At 43.7% G+C, this 20,040-nt stretch overlaps 1 protein-coding gene across 9 annotated transcripts in view; it reads left to right on the plus strand.

Annotated features, from left to right (window-relative positions):
• Positions 1-17,841, plus strand: part of PIP5K1B (phosphatidylinositol-4-phosphate 5-kinase type 1 beta) — a 375,712-nt gene extending 357,871 nt beyond the window's left edge. For 5 of the 9 annotated variants that reach the window (XM_054501560.1, XM_054501562.1, XM_054501561.2 and 2 more), the window contains one exon: positions 17,114-17,841. In XM_054501560.1, the coding sequence (XP_054357535.1) occupies positions 17,114-17,116 (3 nt within the window). In that variant the 3' untranslated portion in view covers positions 17,117-17,841. The remainder of the gene's footprint in view (positions 1-17,113) is intronic. The other 4 variants (XM_054501563.2, XM_054501566.2, XM_054501564.2 and 1 more) reach the window with 1 other exon arrangement.
• Positions 17,842-20,040: the final 2,199 nt, after the last annotated feature.

The following is a 20,040-nucleotide window of genomic DNA, read 5'->3' on the forward strand; positions in this document are numbered from 1 at the left end:
GGCAGGAACCTTTCTGACTGCCTAAGGAGGGAAATAATGCCCACCCTGCCTACCTTACAGTGCTGCGTTGAGGATCATGAGTGACCCTTTAGTGCCTGTCAAATTACCTGTATCAGCTTAATCAAACTCTTAGATAATGCCTAGAAAGATACCCTGATGGGGTACACTGTAAAAGAGTATTTTCTGTGCCAAGTGCATCTTGCATGTATGCTACGTCTTTGTACACCTGCACAAAAAAATTTTTTTTTTTTTGAGGCAGAGTTTTGCTCTTGTTGCCCAGGCTGGAGTGCAATGGTGCGATCTCCGCTCACCGCAACCTCCGCCTCCCAGGTTCAAGCGATTCTTCTGCCTCAGCCACCCTAGTAGCTGGGATTACAGGCATGTGCCACCACGCCTGGCTAATTTTGTATTTTTAGTAGAGACGGGGTTTCCATATTGGTCAGGCTGGTCTCAAACTCCCGACCTCAGGTGATCTGCCCACCTCGGCCTCCCAAAGTGCTGGGATTACAGGCATGAGCCACTGCACCCGGCCTACCTGCACAAAATTACATAAAACAGGGGAAGTGTTCTTTTGGAATTTTCTGAGTTTTTTTAAGTTTTGCTAAACCTGAGCGAATACTCTGTGTCGCTCCTGGTATACAAGTGCAACTTCAGGAATCAGCACCGAGTGATGCATGTCTCACAGTGGCTCCCTGAGCCTCTTTGAGCCTGTATTTTATGCTTTTCCATATCCCTGACCTAGCACTGTAATTCCTCATAAGTGCTCTGCAGGGCATCAGTCACCTAAGATGCTACTCCCAGCAATTCTGGAGTAGTATCCAAAGTCCTGGCCAGGCACGGTGGCTCATGCCTCTAATCCCAGCACTTTGGGAGTCTGAGGCAGGCAAATCACTTGAGGTCAAGAGTTCAAGACCAGCCTGACCAGGATGGTGAAACCCCATCTCTACTAAAAATAGGAAAAGTAGGCGGGCATGGTGGTGCATGTCTGTAGTCCCAGCTACTTAGGAAGCTGAGGTAGGAGAATCACTTGCACCTGGGAGGCGGAGGTTGCAATGAGCCGAGATCATGCCACTGCATTCCCACCTAGGCAACAGAGCAAGACCCTGTCTCAAAAAAAAAAAAAAAAAAAGCCCTGGCCGGGCACGGTGGCTCACGCCTGTAATCCCAGCACTTTGGGAGGGTGAGGCAGGAGCATCACGAGGTCAGGAGTTTGAGACCATCCTGGCTAACAGAGTGAAACCCCGTCTCTACTAAAAATACAGAGAAAAATTAGCCAGGCATGGTGGCAGGCGCCTGTAGTCCCAGCTACTCGGGAGGCTGGGGCAGGAGAATGGCGTGAACCCGGGAGGCAGAGCTTGCAGTGAGCCGAGATCATGCCACTGCACTCCAGCCTGGGCGACAGAGCCAGACTCTGTCTCCAAAAGAAAAAAAAAAGTCCTCCAGGCCCTGCATGGTCTGGTCTCCCCTGCGTCTCCGACCTGCCCCCTCCCTGGGTCTCCCTCTACCTTGCTGATGCTATTCTAGCCACACTGGCCTCCTTGGTGTTCCTCCCACAGACCAAGCACATCTCTGCCTCGGGACTTTTGTGTTTGCCATTCCTGTCTATGTATTCTTTTCCACCTATCCCATGCTCCCTCACTTCCTTCAGGTCTCAGCCCAAGTACCTCTTTTTCAGATAGGCTTTTCTTGACCGCCCCCTACATAAAACAGCAGGTCCCCCACCAACCACTGTAAAAAGATTTCTTCTCTGAATATCCTGGATTTTGCATAAACAAATTTTTTTGCACTGAGCAATGCTCCTCCCTACCATTGCCCCCGCTTTAAAAAAAATAAGGTTGTAGCAGATCACAAAATCCTTACAGAAAAGTTGGTCCACCCCCAACCAAGAAAATGGGGAATTAAATAGAGAAAAAAATACATTTTTGGTCCCATGTTGGATTCATCTGGAACCAGAAATCAGGAAAGCCTTTCAGAAAGAAGCTAAGTAAAATGTCATCTTCATGAGCTAAGGATTCATGCCACTTTCATGTGTCTTTACAAAAACTAGATTTTCACCAGTCAGGGAGGTGCAATATTCCTGAGTGAGCCAAAACTCAAATTCAGCTCCATGTGTGGTCCTGCCTAAACTTGAACCCAGGAGCACCCTGTTGTTGTTATTGACCATAAATATAAGTCTCACATCCATCTCGTTGGAATCATGTGTCTTACAAGAGTGAGGGAAGGATGCAGAAGGGAAGGAATGAGGGGGTTTTATTGAGAATATTTTTTGTAAAATTCTTTCACTGTTTTTTCCTGAATTTTTTTTTTTTGAGATGGAATTTCACTCTTGTCGCCCAGGCTGGAATGCAGTGGCGTGATCTCGACTCACTGCAACCTCCACCTCCCAGGTTTAAGCGATTCTCCTGCCTCAGCCTCCTAAGTAGCTGGGATTACAGGGACCTGCCACCACGCCCAGCTAATTTTTCATATTTTTACTAGAGACGGGGTTTCGCCATGTTGGTCAGGCTGATTTTGAACTCCTGACCTCAGGTGATCCGCCCGCCTCGGCCTCCCAAAGTGCTGGGATTACAGGCGTGAGCCACTGTGCCTGGCCTCCTGATTATTTTTTAATGTTCTAGTATAGCAGTTCTCAGACCTTTTGATCTCAGGTCCCCTTTAAACTCTTAAAAATTATTGAGAATTCTGAAGAGTGTTTTGGTATCTAGGTTGTATTTATCAATATTTTGTGTTTTCAAAACTAAAACAGAATGTTTTTGTTTTTTGAGACAAGGTCTTGCTCTGTTGCTTGGGCTGGAGTGCAGTGGTGTGATCTCAGCTCACTGCAATGTCTGTTTCCCAGGTTCAAATGATTCTTGTGCCTCACAGCCTTCTGAGTAGCTAGGACTGCAGGTGCATGCCACCACACCTGGCTAATTTTTGTGCTTTTTTTGTAGTGATGGGGTTTCACCATGTTGCCCAGGCTGGTCTCAAACTGCCCAGGCTGGACTCAAGCAGTCTGCCCATCTCGGCCTCCCAAAGTGCTGGGATTACAGGAGTGAGCCACTGCACCTAGCCAAAATTGTTTAAGTATTCATTAATTTAAAATAGTAATCTATTATACATTAAATAATGTTTTTATGAATATTATTATATTTTCCAAAACAAAAATAAATTTTGTGAGAAGGGTGGCATTCTTTTATATTTCTGCAAATCCCTAATGTCTGGCTTAATGGAAGAAAAAAGATTCTCACATCTGTTTCTGTATCTGTCTTCTTGATATATATAATACATCATTTCATTTCTAGAAAGCTCCATTGTACATCCATGAAAGGGAATGAGAATAAAAAGGCAAACAACATCTTTGTATTATTAGGAAAATAGTTTGACCTCATGGACCCCCAGAAATGATCCCTACAGAGTTTTTCTCATATTTTAACTTAGTCTCTTCACCTGTTGCAAAACCAAATGAAGCATAAATTAATTAGAGAGAAATAGGCACCTGGAGTCTATGCTGGTCTCTGCCTCTCATTAATCATTTCCCTTGAATTCAGTGATCTCAGTTTTCTCATCTATAAAATGAATTATTAAACTAGGTTCATTCTAAATTACGAAGAGCTATAGAAATAAGATTTTCCAAGGCGGGAAGATTGCTTGAGGCCCAGAGTTCAGGACCAGCCCAGGCAACACAGTGATACCTCATCTCTACAAAAATTTAAAAAAAAAAAAAAAAATTAGCCATGCTTGGTGGTGCATGCCTGTAGTCCCAGCTACTTGTGAGGCTGAGGCTAAAGGATCCCTCAGGCCCAGGAGTCTGAGGTTGCAGTGAGCTATGATCTTGTCACTGCACCCCAGCCTAGGCAATGGAGTGAGACACTGTCTCTAAAAAAATTGAAAGAAAGAAAGAAAAGAAGGAAAGGAAGGAAGGAAGGGAAGAAGGGAAGGGAAGGGAGGGGAGGGGAGGAAGAAAGAGAGAGAAAGAGAAAGAGAAAGAAAGAAAGAGAAAGGTTTCCAAAGTATCTACTGTTGTTTCTCCAAATTTTGCTGTTTAATCACCTCCTGTACCATAAACTTTCACATTCTTTAAACTTAAATTTTATGGCAATACATCTAGAAAGTCCTGCACCATTAACTTGTAATTCCAGAATGTGTTTTCATGCTGGAAATTTTTATTTTTTGTTTTGCGTGCTCTTCTAGATCAGAAAGGGTACAGCTCATTGCCCTCCCTTCAGTATTTTCATTTGCAACTGCATTATGAAAAAACAAATGGAGGCTGGGCACAGTGGCTCATGCCTGTAATCCCAGCACTTTGAGAGGCCGAGGTGGGCAGATCACCTGAGGTCGGGAGTTCGAGACCAGCCTGACCAACATGGAGAAACCCTATCTCTACTAAAACTACAAAATTAGCTAGGCGTGGTGGTGCATGCCTGTAATCCCAGCTACTCAGGAGGCTGAGGCAGGAGAATGGCTTGAACCCGGGAGGCAGAGGTTGCGGTGAGCCAAGATTGCGCCATTGCACTCCAGCCTGGGCAACAAGAGCAAAACTCCGTCTCAGAAATAAAAAAGAAGGAAAATGGAAAAGAAAAGCACAAGAAAGGAAAACCAATCTTGTCTTTGCATTGTCTCTTTTTTCCTTTTAACATAATTTTAATGCTCTGAATCACAGCCATCTTTATCTGAAGGGCAGTTGGAAGCTTCTCTGGTGACCTCCTGTTCAGTGTTGTCTCCAAACGTGGTCAGGTTTCTCTTGTAATGCTTCTCCTCCTTTAAGATAGCATTTCTCTATTAGTAGTTGTAGCCTAATCCCCTAGTGCTTTTATTTATACAGTAATGTATAATACCATTTACCTTTGTGTAAAAATACATAAGTTTAAACCCAAATGACGTATGCCCACCAGATAACATATGAAATATCCTTTTAAGGATCCATCCACACATTATGTGTGCGTGCATTAGGCTAGCTCTCCTGCTTTTTCCTGTAACTCAACATGAAATTAAAAAGGATCGGTGAGTTGAGAAGGCAGCTAATTGTTCCATCATCCTCAGTGAGACATTTAGTTCAGATTTTATGTACCTAGTTATTCTGCATGGTTTTTTAAAGGCCATTCACCTTCACACTGTAGAGTTCCAAGCTATTTGACTCATTTTCAAATATTCAAATCAAGGGAAGTGTTTTCTAAGATGATTTTATCCAGTGACCAAAGATGTGTTTTTCATTGAATTTTGAGTTGATGACACAGATTAGGGTATTTAAAAGAATACACAGAGATGAGCAGGCTGTATTGATTTAAAATGGGCAATCATGCAGTCTTCATAATAGAGCAAGATTCTACTTTGTAAATAGTCCCAGATATTCTAAGGCACCGGATGCTGTCAGAGTGGCTGTTATTTCCGTTTCTAAGGCGGCTTCTTTGCCTGATGTAGAGTGCAATTTGGTTTTCATGGAAAGAGGAACAACCAACAAAAAGCCATTTCTGTTGAAAAGTGTATTGGGAGAGAATATCCTTTTATGACTAGCTGGGAATGGCTGGGTAAGTGGGAGATAATGGGATTGCTTTTTTAATAATATAGAAGTTTGAAAGATGGCTGCCACAAAACAGTGACTTCCTTGCTTCTACTATTCAGACCCAAGGTTATGCCCTTACACTTTCCATATTAACATCCTCTCAATAATATGTACTTTCATCCAGTTTTTCTTCTCTGCAAAATTGCTGTTTGAAATACAAAAATAGCTGTGAGCGAAGGAGAAGAAACAGTTAAGCTGTTTTTGAGCCACGCCAGTATTGGAGATTAGCGCTCTGATGGGCAGCTGTTGGACAGCTTGATTATTTAATGTGTTTTCAGGGTAGTTAATAATACTCTTTGATCATGGGAAGAAGGGTGGCAGAGAAGTGAAAATGATTGAATTAACAGCTTATCATACTATTATGTATGGAAAAAGCATGAGAAAGAGAAGAAAAACACTTTAAATTAGGTCACAGGGGTCTTAGAAAATTCAGTGGAACTTTTTTGGCAAAAGAAACTACATTTCTGGATTTGAATCCCTCGGCGTTGAGGTTAATGACTTATATTGGGTCTCTGTAATCATTCCTTGTTGGAGCCAGTATCGGCTGCTGGAAGGGGTGTGTATTTGAAACAGTGGCATTTCCTATTCCTTCTCAGGAGAGAATTCGATCCCCTACCAACCACAGATGCTGCTCAGGTTTTTGGTAGATTTTAGGGAGAGCAGAGTAGGAAGGAGAAAAGACAAACACTGCGTTTGGTGTAGAAGGCATTTGACCAGAAGCCCCTTTCCTTCTGCCACGTGATCACATTATTGAGAAGTGAAGAGATTTTGGAAAGGATAAATTAGGGCCCTTGTTTATTTCCAGAAATGCTTGGCCCCTAAGTTATTGACAAATAATATTTCTAAGACATGTGGAAGAGCTGAGAAAATGGACCTCCCATTGCCCGAGTCTCACAGCATCTACAAGTTATTCCCATTCTTGAAATAAAAGTGACGCAAGCTTCAAATTAATGAGGCAACCTGTCAGTCTAGATTAGGAGGTCACCCATAGGATTTTTTTTAAAAACAAACAGCATTAAACTGCTGTTTAAGGATTAGCGTAGAGAATTCCAGCTGGAGTTATAAAGGCATACTGGCTTTCCAGTTAAATTAGGCTCAGAGTTAGCAATTGAATGACAGTTTGCAGGGCTGCAGTAGATTTTTTTTTTTTTTTTTCTGTCAGGTCCTAGCTTTACAGTGAATCTTGGCTTGCAGGCTAGCTTGATTTCTACTTTCTTTTTTTCTTTTTTCTTTTTTTTTTTTTTTTCAGACAGGATAATCTCTGTTGCCCAGGCGGAAGTGCAGTGGTGCAATCTTGGCTCACTGCAACCTCCGCCTTCCAGATTCCAGTGACTCTCCTGCCTCAGCCTCCCAAGTAGCTGGGACTACAGACTCACGCCACCATGCCCGGCTGAATAGAGATGAGGTTTCCCCATGTTGGCCAGGCTGGCCTCGAATTCAACCTCAAGCGATCCGCCCACCTCGGCCTCCCAAATTGGGATTATAGGCGTGAGCCACTGCACCCGGCTGATTTCCACCTTCTTAAAAGCTAGTTCTGCTCCAGTTTGCCTGGGTCTTTTATTATTATACATCCAGGCACAGGTTGCCCCTCATTTTTCATTCTTTGCCTCCTGTGACTGGCCTCTCTTCCCTTCCCTTATTCCTCTAGACTCTTCCTATTGCTTCTCTTTGTGGTTTCTATTTTTGTCTTCCTTGTCAGAGAAAGCCAGTGTTTGCCATTCTCCAGAGACTTTCCAACTCTTGGGAATAGTGTTTGAAGAAGAACAGCCTCTAATGGTGTGAACTTGGGGTCTGCGAGCCCTGAGCCTGCAGGAAACAAACAGCAGACTTAGAAAGAACCAGATTAGAACAAACAAGAACTTTTAGGAAAACAAGTTTAGATCACACCCATGGACTTGGTAAACAGGACTGTCCTCATTCACGCCATTTCCCCTCCTGGGCTCTGAGGGGGAATGGGAAAATGCTTAAGGACTGTTCGGTTTATAAAAAATAAAGCCCCCCAAGTGTGATGAATGGCACGAGTAGGAGTAGGCAGTTGAGGGCCTGGCTTCCCGTGGTCTGCTTCTGCCTATGCTGGTTTCCAAGGCCTGCTATCGCAAATGACCACAGACAGAAATGGATTGTCTCACAGTTCTAGAGGCCAGATGTCTGAAATCAAGGTGTCAGTAGTGCCACACTTCCTCTGAAGGCGCCAGGGGAGGATCCTTCCCTCCCTCTTTCAGCCTCTGGTGGCTCCACATGTCCCTTGGTCCTTTGATCTGCGTCACTCTGGTCTCTGCTGCCATGTTCATATGGCCTTCTTCCCTGTGACGTTCTGTGCCTCTGTGTGGCCTCTCTTCTTATAAGGATGTCAGTCATTTGATTTAGGGTTCACCCTAATCCAGTATGACCTCATCTTAACTAATTACATCTGCAAAGACCCTATTTCCAAATAAGGTTACAGTCTGAGGCTCCAGGTGGATAAGAATATTGGGGGGACACAATTCAGCCCACCCCTCTACCTTACCGAGGGACCTGTGAATTAAATGCTTCTTACCACACACAGCCTCATTTTCCTGTTCACTTCCCTTCTCCCTGGTTAAGTCACTGTGAGGTTAGGTAGATGTTTCCAAATTAGTTTGTATTCCTCACAAAGAGGTATCAGGTAAATGACTATATGAACAGAGTCAGTCACCTGTTGGGGACATAATTTGTGTTCGAAGTAAAATCCCTGGGGGTGGACCGAGGCATTGGTATTTTTTAAAGCTCTACACACATCCAGAGCTGAGATCCCCTGAGCTTGTTGACAGGGTCCTTCAGCTCTGAGCATCCTGGAATTCTTGTATGCTAATGTAAGGGGGAACCGTGTGACTCCCCTGGCAAGACAGCTGTCCCATTACACATGCCTCTAATGTAGAAGCAAAGCCTAGGAAGCTCCTACACCCTCAAGTTTATGAACTAGGCTTGCCATTGAGTTGCTGCTTTCAGCAAGCCCTCTACTGCCACCTACTGATAATCAAGGCGGGGAAGGAGTGATGGAGCCCCTAGAATTGAAACGTAATGAAGAGCAAGTGTGTGTCTCAATGGAGTTCCCACTCCATGTACTTTATTATAGCCTTTCAGTGTTGTACGTGCAAGGTCAGCAGAGGGGGGTATGTCCTTCAGAGGTCAAAGGCAGCTCACTCTGACAGGCCCAGCTCCACCACCTTTCAAGTTGGACTGGAGGCTACAATTACAATGTGGCGCAAAAATGAAGGTGCTACCTTCCCTCAGGTCCAAGTGTGCCCCCCTCATCCATCAAGGCCAATTCCGCTTGAGCCTTTTTGAAAGGCTCCCTTGGCAAATTGGGGATTCAACACAGAAAATGCTTCTTTCTACTGTTTAGGCAGCAATTTTAACAAAGTATCAACAAATCTGGGGTGGAGAAAGCCATTCTCCACCTTCAGTCTTCCACAGGTCCTCACCTACAGCCATGGAACTCCCAGGTGATTGTGGCTTTTGAAGTAACTTTAGTAGATAATAGAATTAAATATAATAAAAATACGTGGGGTTTTTTAAAAGACTTCCTAAATCCCAGTGATTGCTATTTTATTAGTTTTCTAGGGCTGCTGTAACAAAGTACCCCAGATTTGGTGTCTTGAACAGAAACTTCTTTTCTTGTCGTTCTGGAGGCCAGAAGTTCAAGATCAAGGTGTTGGCAGGGTGGATTCCTTCCGAGGGCTGTGAGGCAAGGATCTGTTCTAGCCTCTCTCGCTGGTTTGTAGGTGGCCTTCATCTCCCTATGTCTTCACATCACATATTCCCCCTGTATATGTCTGTATCCAAAATTCCCCTTTGCATAAAGACATCAGCCATATTGAATTAGGGCCCAACCTGTGGCCTCGTTTTAATCTGATTACCTCTATAAAGACCCTGCCTCCAAATAAGGTCACATTCTGTGGTGATAACAGTTAGGACTTTTAACATAGAAATTTTAGGGGAACACAATTTAGCCCATAACAGCTACTTGGGTGTTTTTGTAAAGAAAAATGCCACCAAGGAAAGTGCTGAGATGGAAAAGGCTTGATGGGGGCACAATTTTTTTTTTTTTTTTTGGATGGAATCTTCCTCTGTCACCCAGGCTGGAGTGCAGTGGCGCAATACCGGCTCACTGCAACCTCCACCTCCCAGGTTAAAGTGATTCTCATGCCTCAGTCTCCTGAGTAGCTGGAAATTATAGGCGCACGCCACCACACCCGGCTAATTTTTATTTTTTTTTTTTTTTTGTAACAACAGGGTTTCACCATGTGGGCCAGGCTGGTCTCGAACTCCTGACCTCAGGTGATCCAGCCGCCTCGGCCTCCCAAAGTGCCAGGATTATAGGTGTGAGCCACTGCACCTAGCCTGGGTGTGCAGCTTCTAATTTCCACCCTCTGGGTCTTGGCAGAGGGCCTCTGGTGCATTCCTTCCTGTGAGTGAGAGAGAAGCCAGTGGCGTTGTCCTCAGGCAGTGCTCCTTTTCAAATGAAACCAGTACCATATTCCTCCCCCCACATTTTCCAAATGTGGCCGAAGCAGGGGTCAGAGTGGATTGTGTTGCAGCAACAGATCTATGTGATGTGTTAGATGATAAGGTGTATCAGTCCATTTTCACACTGCTATAAAGAACTACCCAAGGCTGGGTAATTAATAAAGGAAAGCGGTTTAATTAACTCGTAGTTCCACATGGCTGGGGAGGCCTCAGGAAACTTACCATCATGGCAGAAGGTGAAGGGGAAGCCAGGCACATCTTACATAGTGGCAGGAGAGAGACGGAAGTGGCAATCACCAGACATTTATCAAACAACCAGATCTCGTGAGAACTCTGACATGACAACAGCAAGGGGGACGTCTGCCCCCATGAATCAATCGCCCCCCACCAGACCACTCCCCCAACACATGAGGATTACAATTTGACATGAGATTTGGGTAGGGACACAGAGCCAAACCATATCATGAGGTAACCACCCAGATTTACAATTAGCAGGAGTCACTCAAGTGCTGAAAAGTCCACTGCAGAACTGTCTGCCAGTATAAATCACTGATGCTCTCAGGCTTCTCTTGGGTCCTTAGAAAACAAATTAATCAGTCAGGGAACTGTGTTAAAATGTTACCACACTAACAGTTTTGAAATGAGAGGCCAAATCTTAAATCCATCCCAGGAGAACGGCACAGACGAGTGTCAGCTGCTTCTTGGGTCTGCTCTCACCTTATGGCTCATCTACCTGCTGCTTGGTGTGGGATGCTTTAATGAGGCATCTGGAGGCCGGCAGGAGGCCTGGCACTCCATGTGCTGCCAACACCCCAGAATTCAACCAACAGTCTACCAGATCAGGAACAAAATAGCTCTTTATCCCAATTGTACACGTCCTTCAAGGATGGCAAAAGTCCTGCCTTCTGCCTCAAAGCTTCTCGGTTGAAGCCTTGTAGTCCCTGGTCTTTGGAAGAGAGTAACTTCACCTCTAATGCTGAGTCCAAATATTTTTTAAGTACAAAGGTAGGAAATTTGGACCTGAGCGTGCCTAAGTTTCCTTTCAGCAATGCAGTTCCATAGCAGTGTGATTTTCTTCTGTTCACACTGCTGTGTCCTGATTCTGCAGCACTAGCACATGTATTTATTTGCTTCCATGCCTAACAAAATGGTGAGCTTTTGGGTCCCTGCTACTACTGGAATCCAATACGACGAGAAATCCCCTACTGCACTACATCCCCAAATGATTATGCCTTGTGAAGTAACTCCCAATACAGGATAGGTATAAATATAATAAAATATAGAGCTTTATTTAAAAAAAAAAGAGAGAGAGAGACTCTGGACTTCCCAGAACCCAAAGGTGATACCTTGTGTTCAAAATTCAGGGATCTCAACCAGGCATGGTGGCTCACGCCTGTAATCCCAGCACTTTAGGAGGCCGAGAGGGGCCCATCACTTAAGGCCAGGAGTTCAAGACCAGCCTGGGCAACATGGTGAAACCCCATCTCTACTAAAAATGCAAAAACTAGCTGGGCATGGAGGCGCATACCTGTAATCCCAGCTACTTAGGAGGCTAAGGCACGAGAATCACTTGAATGCAGGGGGCGGAGGTTGCAGTGAGCCAAGATCATGCTGTTGCTCTCCAACCTGGGTGACAAAGGGAAGCTCTGTCTCAAAAAATAATAATAAAATAAAATTCAGGGATCTCCGGGAAAGAAATCGGGTGAACCCAGAGATGAGGGGGACCCTGGAGCCAAGGAGATGATGTTGGGGTGAGGTATCCTGAGCCTTAGTATGGATTTGTGGTGATGCTGTGAGTTTTGACTAACGTGGGCAGAGGGAGGCGGGATGAGTTGATGTGATCTCATGGCAACCAAAGGAACATCAGACAAAAGAATCAGGACAAGAGAAATAGAAAGGAAACAGAGCAGACCTGGAAAAAAAGAGAATTCAGAATTGATGACAGAAACAGGAGCTGTGTGTAGGAAAATGAAACACGGGACTAGGCCTACAATGGCCGAGAGAAAAGCTGATGCTTTCGTCAAAGATATTTGGAACAAAGAATTTCAACTTGAAACCAAAGTGAGGATTTCCTGGACACCAGAGAAAGCTCTTGCTTTAATAAGGCCTCAGGACTGAAACCTGAGGTAATTATAGCTTAAAAAAAAAAAAAAAAAAAAGGGATATCACCCCAAGGGTTGACTGCTCAGGGATCATGGAGACCTCACGGGCCTTGTCAGTGCTGTTCATCTTGGCCAACCTAACTGTGGTGAAGCTCCGCCTCTCTCAGCACTGCCCTAAAGCTCCCTCACACCACATCCCAGATGTTCAGAAATTCTCAATATGTTTGTAAGCCAGTCGGTTGATGGGGGAAGGGTGTCAAGGGAAGGCTTGAGAAAGGCAAGCAGGAGTGGAAGGAATGAGTCTAGGAAAAGTCTCTCGGAAAAGAAACTCCTCACCTTCTCATGCCCTTCCTGTGGCTCTGAGAAGTCAACCGAGGCCGTCCGAGTTGGGAAGCCCTCCTGGGAGCGTTTCCCGCCTGGGTTCCCTCCAGGGGATCCGACTTCACAGTGCAGTCAGCCCCCTAGAAACGGCTCCTGGGTTAATTAGTGGACAGATTGCTTTTGATTTGCTGTTTTCCCTCATTGCTCTGTCTTAGTGTTTAATTATTTAATTTTAAATAATTTTTTAAAATAAATGTTTAAAATTATTTAATTGTAATATTGAAAAGCTTTGTAATCTATGACCCCTTGTGTACGTACTATTGTGTAGTTTCAATCACAGAATCAAGCATTTTATTTTAGGTAGAAATAAAAATACACCTTTCTCTCTCTCACACTCCAGCATATGTGTGGGATGAATAACACTGGGATTTAGGCTGAAATACTCTACTTTTACTTTTTATGTCAACTATTATGACACTTTTTACTGTCAGGTATCAGAATTTTAAATAGTTATGAATTCTCAGAGTTATCTCAGTGCACAGGCAAAAATGCTGCACCTTTGTGGGTGTGTGGGGGTGTGTGTGTGTGTGTGTACAGAGGTTCAGCTGGGGACAGAGCTGAAATGTCACTCCAGGGTCTGTAGTCTCTGAGCTCCTCTGCCAAAGCACCAGCGCTGAGAGAGGAGGAACTTCACCACAGTTAGGTTGGCCAGGATGAACAACACTGACAAGTCCCGTGAGGTCTCTATGATCCCTGAGCGGTCAAACCTTATTTCAGTCTCTACAGCCATTCGGTCAGGATGGGTCTGAATCTTGGTTGACCTTGAGGAGAAGCTGCTCATCTTTTGGGCAATAATGCCCTGAAGAGTCCATCTGCATGCTGGGGAGCAGAAGGGACTTCTGCGCATACCACACTTTGAAGAATGAGCTCAAGCTATGAGTTTCCTTCCAGGGTACAGAAGTGATGTTTGTGTCTCTGCAGTGATGGCTAATATAGGACTCCTGAGTTATGAATTTGAAGGAAGGAAAATTATAGCACATTTTATGCTAAGGAAGGAATAATAAAATGGTTTCTGCATACTTCTCACTGTGGCCATGTTTACAAGCAAGAAGACACTGTGCTTTCAGATCCCACAGATACCTCTCCATCTCATTTTAATAGGGTTATAAATTAATGCAAAACAGACACGTTCATGTATCCAGATCATGTCATCCAAGAATTACATTACAACATGGGTGGAGAGTTGGCAGTGCTCACCCAATTTTGACATTCTTGAGCCCTGTGGGTGAGAGTGAGTGTTTATAGGAGCTTATAGAAACTTCTATGACATCCTTAGTTTAAAAAAAAAAACTAAACTAAACTTACTGTGTGAACGCAAAGGACATTTTATGACCAAAGCTGGAAATCATTCTTTAATACTGAGGAGAGTATCTTTTGTAAGACTCTGTGTGTTTTTTTATTAAACTATAAATTTAACCAATTTTATGAGCGACATCAAGGTATTAAATTCTTTTCAGATCGTTCCCGTTGCATAAGTCACCAACTGTTTACAGTATTCTGAGTTATTCAGTGGTATAAATTTACAGACAATTTATTTTATTTTATTTTTGATACGGAGTTTTGCTCTTGTTGCCCAGGCTGGAGTTCAATGGTGCGATCTCAGCTCACCACAACCTCCGCCTCCCAGGTTCAAGCAATACCCCTCCCAAGTAGCTGGGTTTACAGGCATGTGCCACCACACCCAGCTAATTTTGTATTTTTAGTAGAGACGGGGTTTCTCCATGTTGGTCAGGCTGGTCTCGAACTCCCGACCTCAGGTGATACGCCTGCCTCGGCCTCCCAAAGTGCTGGGATTACAGGCATGAGCCACCACGCCTGGCCTTTACAGACAATTTTTAATAGGATCTTGTGGTTGAAACAGAACTTCATAGTTATCTGGCCCAAGCTACCCACAAGTGCCCAAGTCCTCTCTACTGACCACCACAAGTGCCTTCTGGGTGCTGGGTCAGGATAAACAGTTTCTGCCTCAGCTCTCCTGGGGCTGATCCCTAAGTGACAGCAACTGCTTCTCCTTTAGTGACCACTCATTTCTTTCTTCTTTTTTTTTTTTTCTTTAGAGACAGGGTCTCTCTCCGTCACCCAGGCTGGAATACAGTGGTGTGATCATAGCTCACTATAGCCTCAAACTCCTGGGCTTAAGCAATCCTCCCACCTTAGCCTCCTGAGTAGCTGGGACCACAGGCACATGCCACCACACCCAGCTAATTATTTTATTTTTTATTTTTGTAGAGACAGGGTCTCACTATGTGGCCAAGGCTGTTCTTGAACTTCTGGGCTCAGCCCCACAAAGTGCTGGGATTATAGACGTGACCCATCATACCCAGCCCACTCATTTTTTTTACTCCGGCTAGAAAGCACCTCTAGCTTGAGAAAAAAAACTGGCTTCCATGCAGTTGTCCTGGTTCTAGCTTCTGGGATCATTCTTAACCACAGGGTCTCAGCAGATGGCATACTGGGCCCATGTATCTAGGGAGGGCTTGCGTCATGTACACATGACATGTGCTGGGGGAGGACATAAATTTCAGGATCCTTAATGAAGAAAGAGTGGAGGGGGTGCAGCTTTACAACTCTATGCCCTTCACACATTCTGAGATTCCTCACCTCCCGACCCCAGGATCACAGCATCTGTGCCACTATTGCTGGTGACAGTGTCACATCTTTCAGCAATACTGGGACTAAACTAATACCTAAGCCTTTCTTCCCTGAGGCTAGTCTTCAGAGACTCAAAGACAACTATTATGCCCTGTCTCTACCTCTCCTATTTTCTAGACCAAAAAGCCCAGGCCATTAGCCATTCCCCTAGGGTCCTGGCTCCAGGGCCCTTCACTGGTGGATCTCCTCAGGCATCATTCAGGTTACTCACTGTCCCTCTCAGAGTCTGGCACTGGAAGTGAGACACAGAACTCCAGTGTGATCTATAGAACGAGGAAAGCAAAACTATCACCTCTTTTTGTTTTTGTTTTGCTTTGTTTTTTAAGAACGCAGGACTTCTAAATCTAATCAGTAGGACCTCATCATTTTATGTGGGTTATTTTGTATGTCACTGGTTTTGTGAGTAAAGACCTGCACCATACATCAAAGTTATCAGACTGAGGCTGAATGAAATCCACAAGTCCACCCTAAAGACAGCTGTCCTGGGAATGTGGGCAATGTCCCACTTGCCCACTGCTATAGCTTATAGCACCTTACACTCACCTCTTCCTAAAGATTATTTTTGAGTAAAAGCATGACCATGTTGTGCATTTAGGCAAGCAAACCTTTCTAGCTTAGGTGAATGAGAGGGAGCGGCCAAAGTATAAAACAAAATAGTAAGTTCATAAAAATTACAGTGCACAATAGGCTCAGATAAAATATTGTTGAACAGGAATTCCCTGTATGTGACATGTTCTCTTTCCTAATAATTTTCAGAGTTATTTCAAACTTTTTACTCAAGTTTTTTCAGCCTCCAATTAAAGGTGCTGAGCTGCACCAGTCCCTGTGACCCCCAGCTCCAACCTTCTTCACTACAATTTTGGGGGTACTAGCACATGCCAGGTACAGTACTCAATTATAAATATATGATTTGTGTATATCGTGTGTGTGTAAAACACTTCATTTTCCCCATGGAAAAATTTATCCCTCACCACCACCCTATAAAGTAGAGTTTGTTACCTCCATTTTACAGATGAAACAATAAGGTTCCAAGAAGATGTTGCATAATATTCTATAGATGAAATAATTAGGAAATCAGGCCGAGTGAGGTGGCTCACGCCTGTAATCCCAGCACTTTGGGAGGCCAAGGTAGGCGGATCATGAGGTCAGGAGTTCAAGACCATCCTGGCTAACACAGCGAAACCCCATCTCTACTAAAAATACAAAAAATTAGCCAGGCATGATGGCAGGCACCTGTAGTCCCAGCTACTCAGGAGGCTGAGGCAGGAGAATCTCGTGTACGTGGGAGGCAGAGGTTGCAGTGAGCCGAGATCTTGCCACTGCACTCCAGCCTGGGCAGCAGAGTGAGACTCTGTCTAAAAAATAAATAAATAAAAAATAATAGGAAATCAGATGATTTGACCCAATGTGTCTGTCTCTAAAGGCTGAATATAATATTGCTTTCCCCACATATATCATAGTGCTGCTGTCACAGGTTGAGTTAGCTGGCTCTGATTTTAAATAGCTACCATTTGCTGAACATATTGTTACCACCCAGCCAAAGTGATATTGTTTGGAAAAAAACATTTACAAGTTCAAGGCCATGTTCAAGTTGTACTTTTTGGCTTCAGGTCTAATATACCACAGCACATCCCCTCATCCCTGCACACTTGGAGGGCAGGAGGGTGTCTTAGTCAGTGTGGCTTCCTTCCAAGTCCCGAGCACAGTGCTGTGATGTAGTCAGGACTCAATCTTGATAAACACTGGTGTAATTAACAGGTTTCAGGTCCACCAAAGCAGCACATGCTATGCTGATCATTGCAGAAGAATCCCAAACATAATGCACCCCATTTTCCAGACACAAGTGATTGGGAGAAATAACAAACTTATGTTGCGACTCATGGGGAGAGGTTACAAATTGATGCCAAAATCTAGTCTCACACCTGCTTTCTTTTTTGCTACCCCCCAGTAAGTGAAAATGGTGACCACCTAAGCACATGGATGAGATGTGAGCACAGTTATAGCAGAGAAGTTTCTCCGCTCCAGAATTATCCACAGCAACTTGACTGAGCCCCACTACACACAGAGAAATCATCAACCTGACAAGAGTTTTCGAGATGTCAACTTCAGGCTGATCAGCAGATGGGATGTGAAAAATACTACCCTATTCTATCATTTGCTGTTGCTTGCTGAACTGTGAAGAACTGCATGAACTATATTTAAGCTGCTTTCTATACCATTGCCAATCACCTTTTTGGAGTTGGAAGTGCTATTTTCCTATGGACTTTTGCATTATTTCATTGTGCATGCATCCAGTGATTATACATAAGCAACATACATAATCTGCTTATATAATTTTAAAAATCCATCCACGCAAATGGTAAATTAAGTATAAATTCTTTTGCAAAATTATAGTTCATGTCATTGAAAGTTTAAATTGGTTTCATTTAAAGATCAATATACTAGGTCTGCCTATACTTTATAGAAAACTAGCTTCTATAAAGATTTTTTCACTGTTTACTAGTGAAATGAGAAAAGCAAAGCTATTTATAAAAGGCCTTATGTCGTGTACATACATCGTCTTTGAAATATTTGTGATCTAGTTTATTGCTTGTAAAAGAGAAATTATGTAATTTATTTAGTAAATACTACTGTAAACTATAGTTTTGTGAGAGAAATAAAATATTTTGTTCTCAATTGTGGTGGTACATTAATTCCAGTGATTTATGGTCTCTACATTTCTTTTATTAAAAATAACCCAAATACTCCTCATTTGAGATATTCAGAAATCCTAAATAAACTGAATTTCGTGATGGATAAAAATGGAAAAAACTTCAATAGCAGCTTCTGCTCAACTCATCCAAAAGACTTTCCCAAATGTCCTGGTATATTAGTCAGCTTTCACTATGTTATGCTATGGTAACAAACAATCCCAAAATCATAGGAGCTTTCACTAACATAGTTTTACGTCTCCCTCACATGTGGCGACCAGCTGCAGCTCTGCTCCAAGAGTCTTCTTCACTCTGGGGTCCAAAGCAGCCCCTATGTGGGACAGGCAACTTTCATGGCAGTAGAAAAAGAGCAATGGTGGAACCAATGAGAGCTCACAAAGCTTCTGTCTCAGTGCAGCTGACAGCATTTCTACTTGCATTCCATCCACCAACGTGAGTGACATTGACAGGTCTGGAGTCAAAGGTGTGGGATGTACACTTCTCAGATGGGAATGGACTCAGCAATGAATATTTTAATCAATTAATACAGTTTACACCACCTGGTAAGTGACCCTAGCAACAGAGACATAAGAGGCTGAGAGAAAAATCATTAGAAAGCAAAATGATCATGGCTGCAGAAAGATATTCCTGATGAGTAAGATGCTCAGTGTTAAATGCTTCAAGTTAAAACAAGCTGATTCTTGTAAGCAAGCATGCTGTAAACTTTTGTAAATGTAGCCCAGAGCCATAGTTACTCAGCATAAGTAGCAGTTTCACCTTCAGAGTCAGTGCTGGAAAGCTAGGATGTCTTACATCCTAGGTTAGGATGTCAACAGGGAATTCTGCAGAAGTAGATGATTGAGGATTCTCTGCCTCTCTCTCTCTAGTATTTATATGTGCTACCACTCTCCTTTACTACATGGGTTTTCATAGGTGAATCCCACTCTTCCCCCCTCCCATTTGTAAATCTACCCATTTAAGCAGGGTTCTTAGCCTAGGACCCACTGATTTCTAGAAGAGTCATAGATAAATGTTAATAGGGCCATGAAATCATACACACAAGTTGGGTATGCTTTTGTGTATATGGGGTGTTTTTTTTTTTCATGAAGAGAAAGACTATACTTTTTATCAAATTCACAGTGACCTGGACCCAAGAAATGTTAAGAACCTTTATTTTAAGACCTAACTCAAAAGCCATTTCAATACCATAAGGCTGTGATCCTCAAAACTGTATCCCCACTTGAATCACCCGTGGCCTGCCTGTGTTGTCTCACCTGTCTCAAAAAACCTCAACATTTTCAACCATTTTTTAATGACTAAGGTATAACTTACATATGCTAGAGTGCACAGCTATGAACTGTATAGTCCAGTGAATTTTTACATATGTGTAGACCCATGTGCCCAGCACCTAAAGCGCATATAAAACATTTGCAGCTAACCTGCTGGCTCTTTTTTTTCTTTTTTTGAGACAGAGTCTCTGTCACCCAGGCTGGAGTGCAGTGGTGCAGTCTCAGCTCACTGCAACCTCTGCATCCCGGGTTTAAGCAATTCCCCTGCCTCAGCCTCCCAAGTAGGTGGGATTACAGGCACCTGCCACCATGCCTGGCTAATTTTTTGTGTTTTTAGTAGAGACAGGGTTTCACCATGTTGGCCAGGCTGGTCTTGAACTCCTGACCTCATAATCCGCCCGCCTCGGCCTCCCAAAGTGCTGTGATTACAGGCGTGAGCCACCATGCCCGGCCACCTGCTGGCTCTTTCATGTCCCCTCTCCACCAATGCCATCCTCAAAGGTAACTATTATGACTTCCAGCATCATAGATGAGTTTTGCCAGTTCTTTTTAAACAAAACTTTATTGGTAATAGTTGGTTTTTTGTTTTGTTTTATTGAGACAGAGTCTCATTCTGTCACCCAGGCTGGAGTGCAGTGATGCGATCTCGGCTCACTGCAACCTCTGCCTCCCAGGTTCAAGCGATTCTCCTGCCTCAGCCTCCCAAGTAGCTGGGATTACAGGCGCATGCCACTACGCCCAACTATTTTTGTATTTTTTAGTAGAGACGAGGTTTTGCCATGTTAGCCCGGCTGTTCTCAAACTCCTGACATCAAGTGATCAGCTTGCCTTGGCCTCCCAAAGTGCTAGGATTACAGCACCCGGCCTTATTGGTAATAGTTTTGACATATGTTTAC

This window comes from Pongo pygmaeus, chromosome 13, assembly GCF_028885625.2.
Source record: "Pongo pygmaeus isolate AG05252 chromosome 13, NHGRI_mPonPyg2-v2.0_pri, whole genome shotgun sequence".
Classification (NCBI taxonomy): domain Eukaryota; kingdom Metazoa; phylum Chordata; class Mammalia; order Primates; family Hominidae; genus Pongo; species Pongo pygmaeus.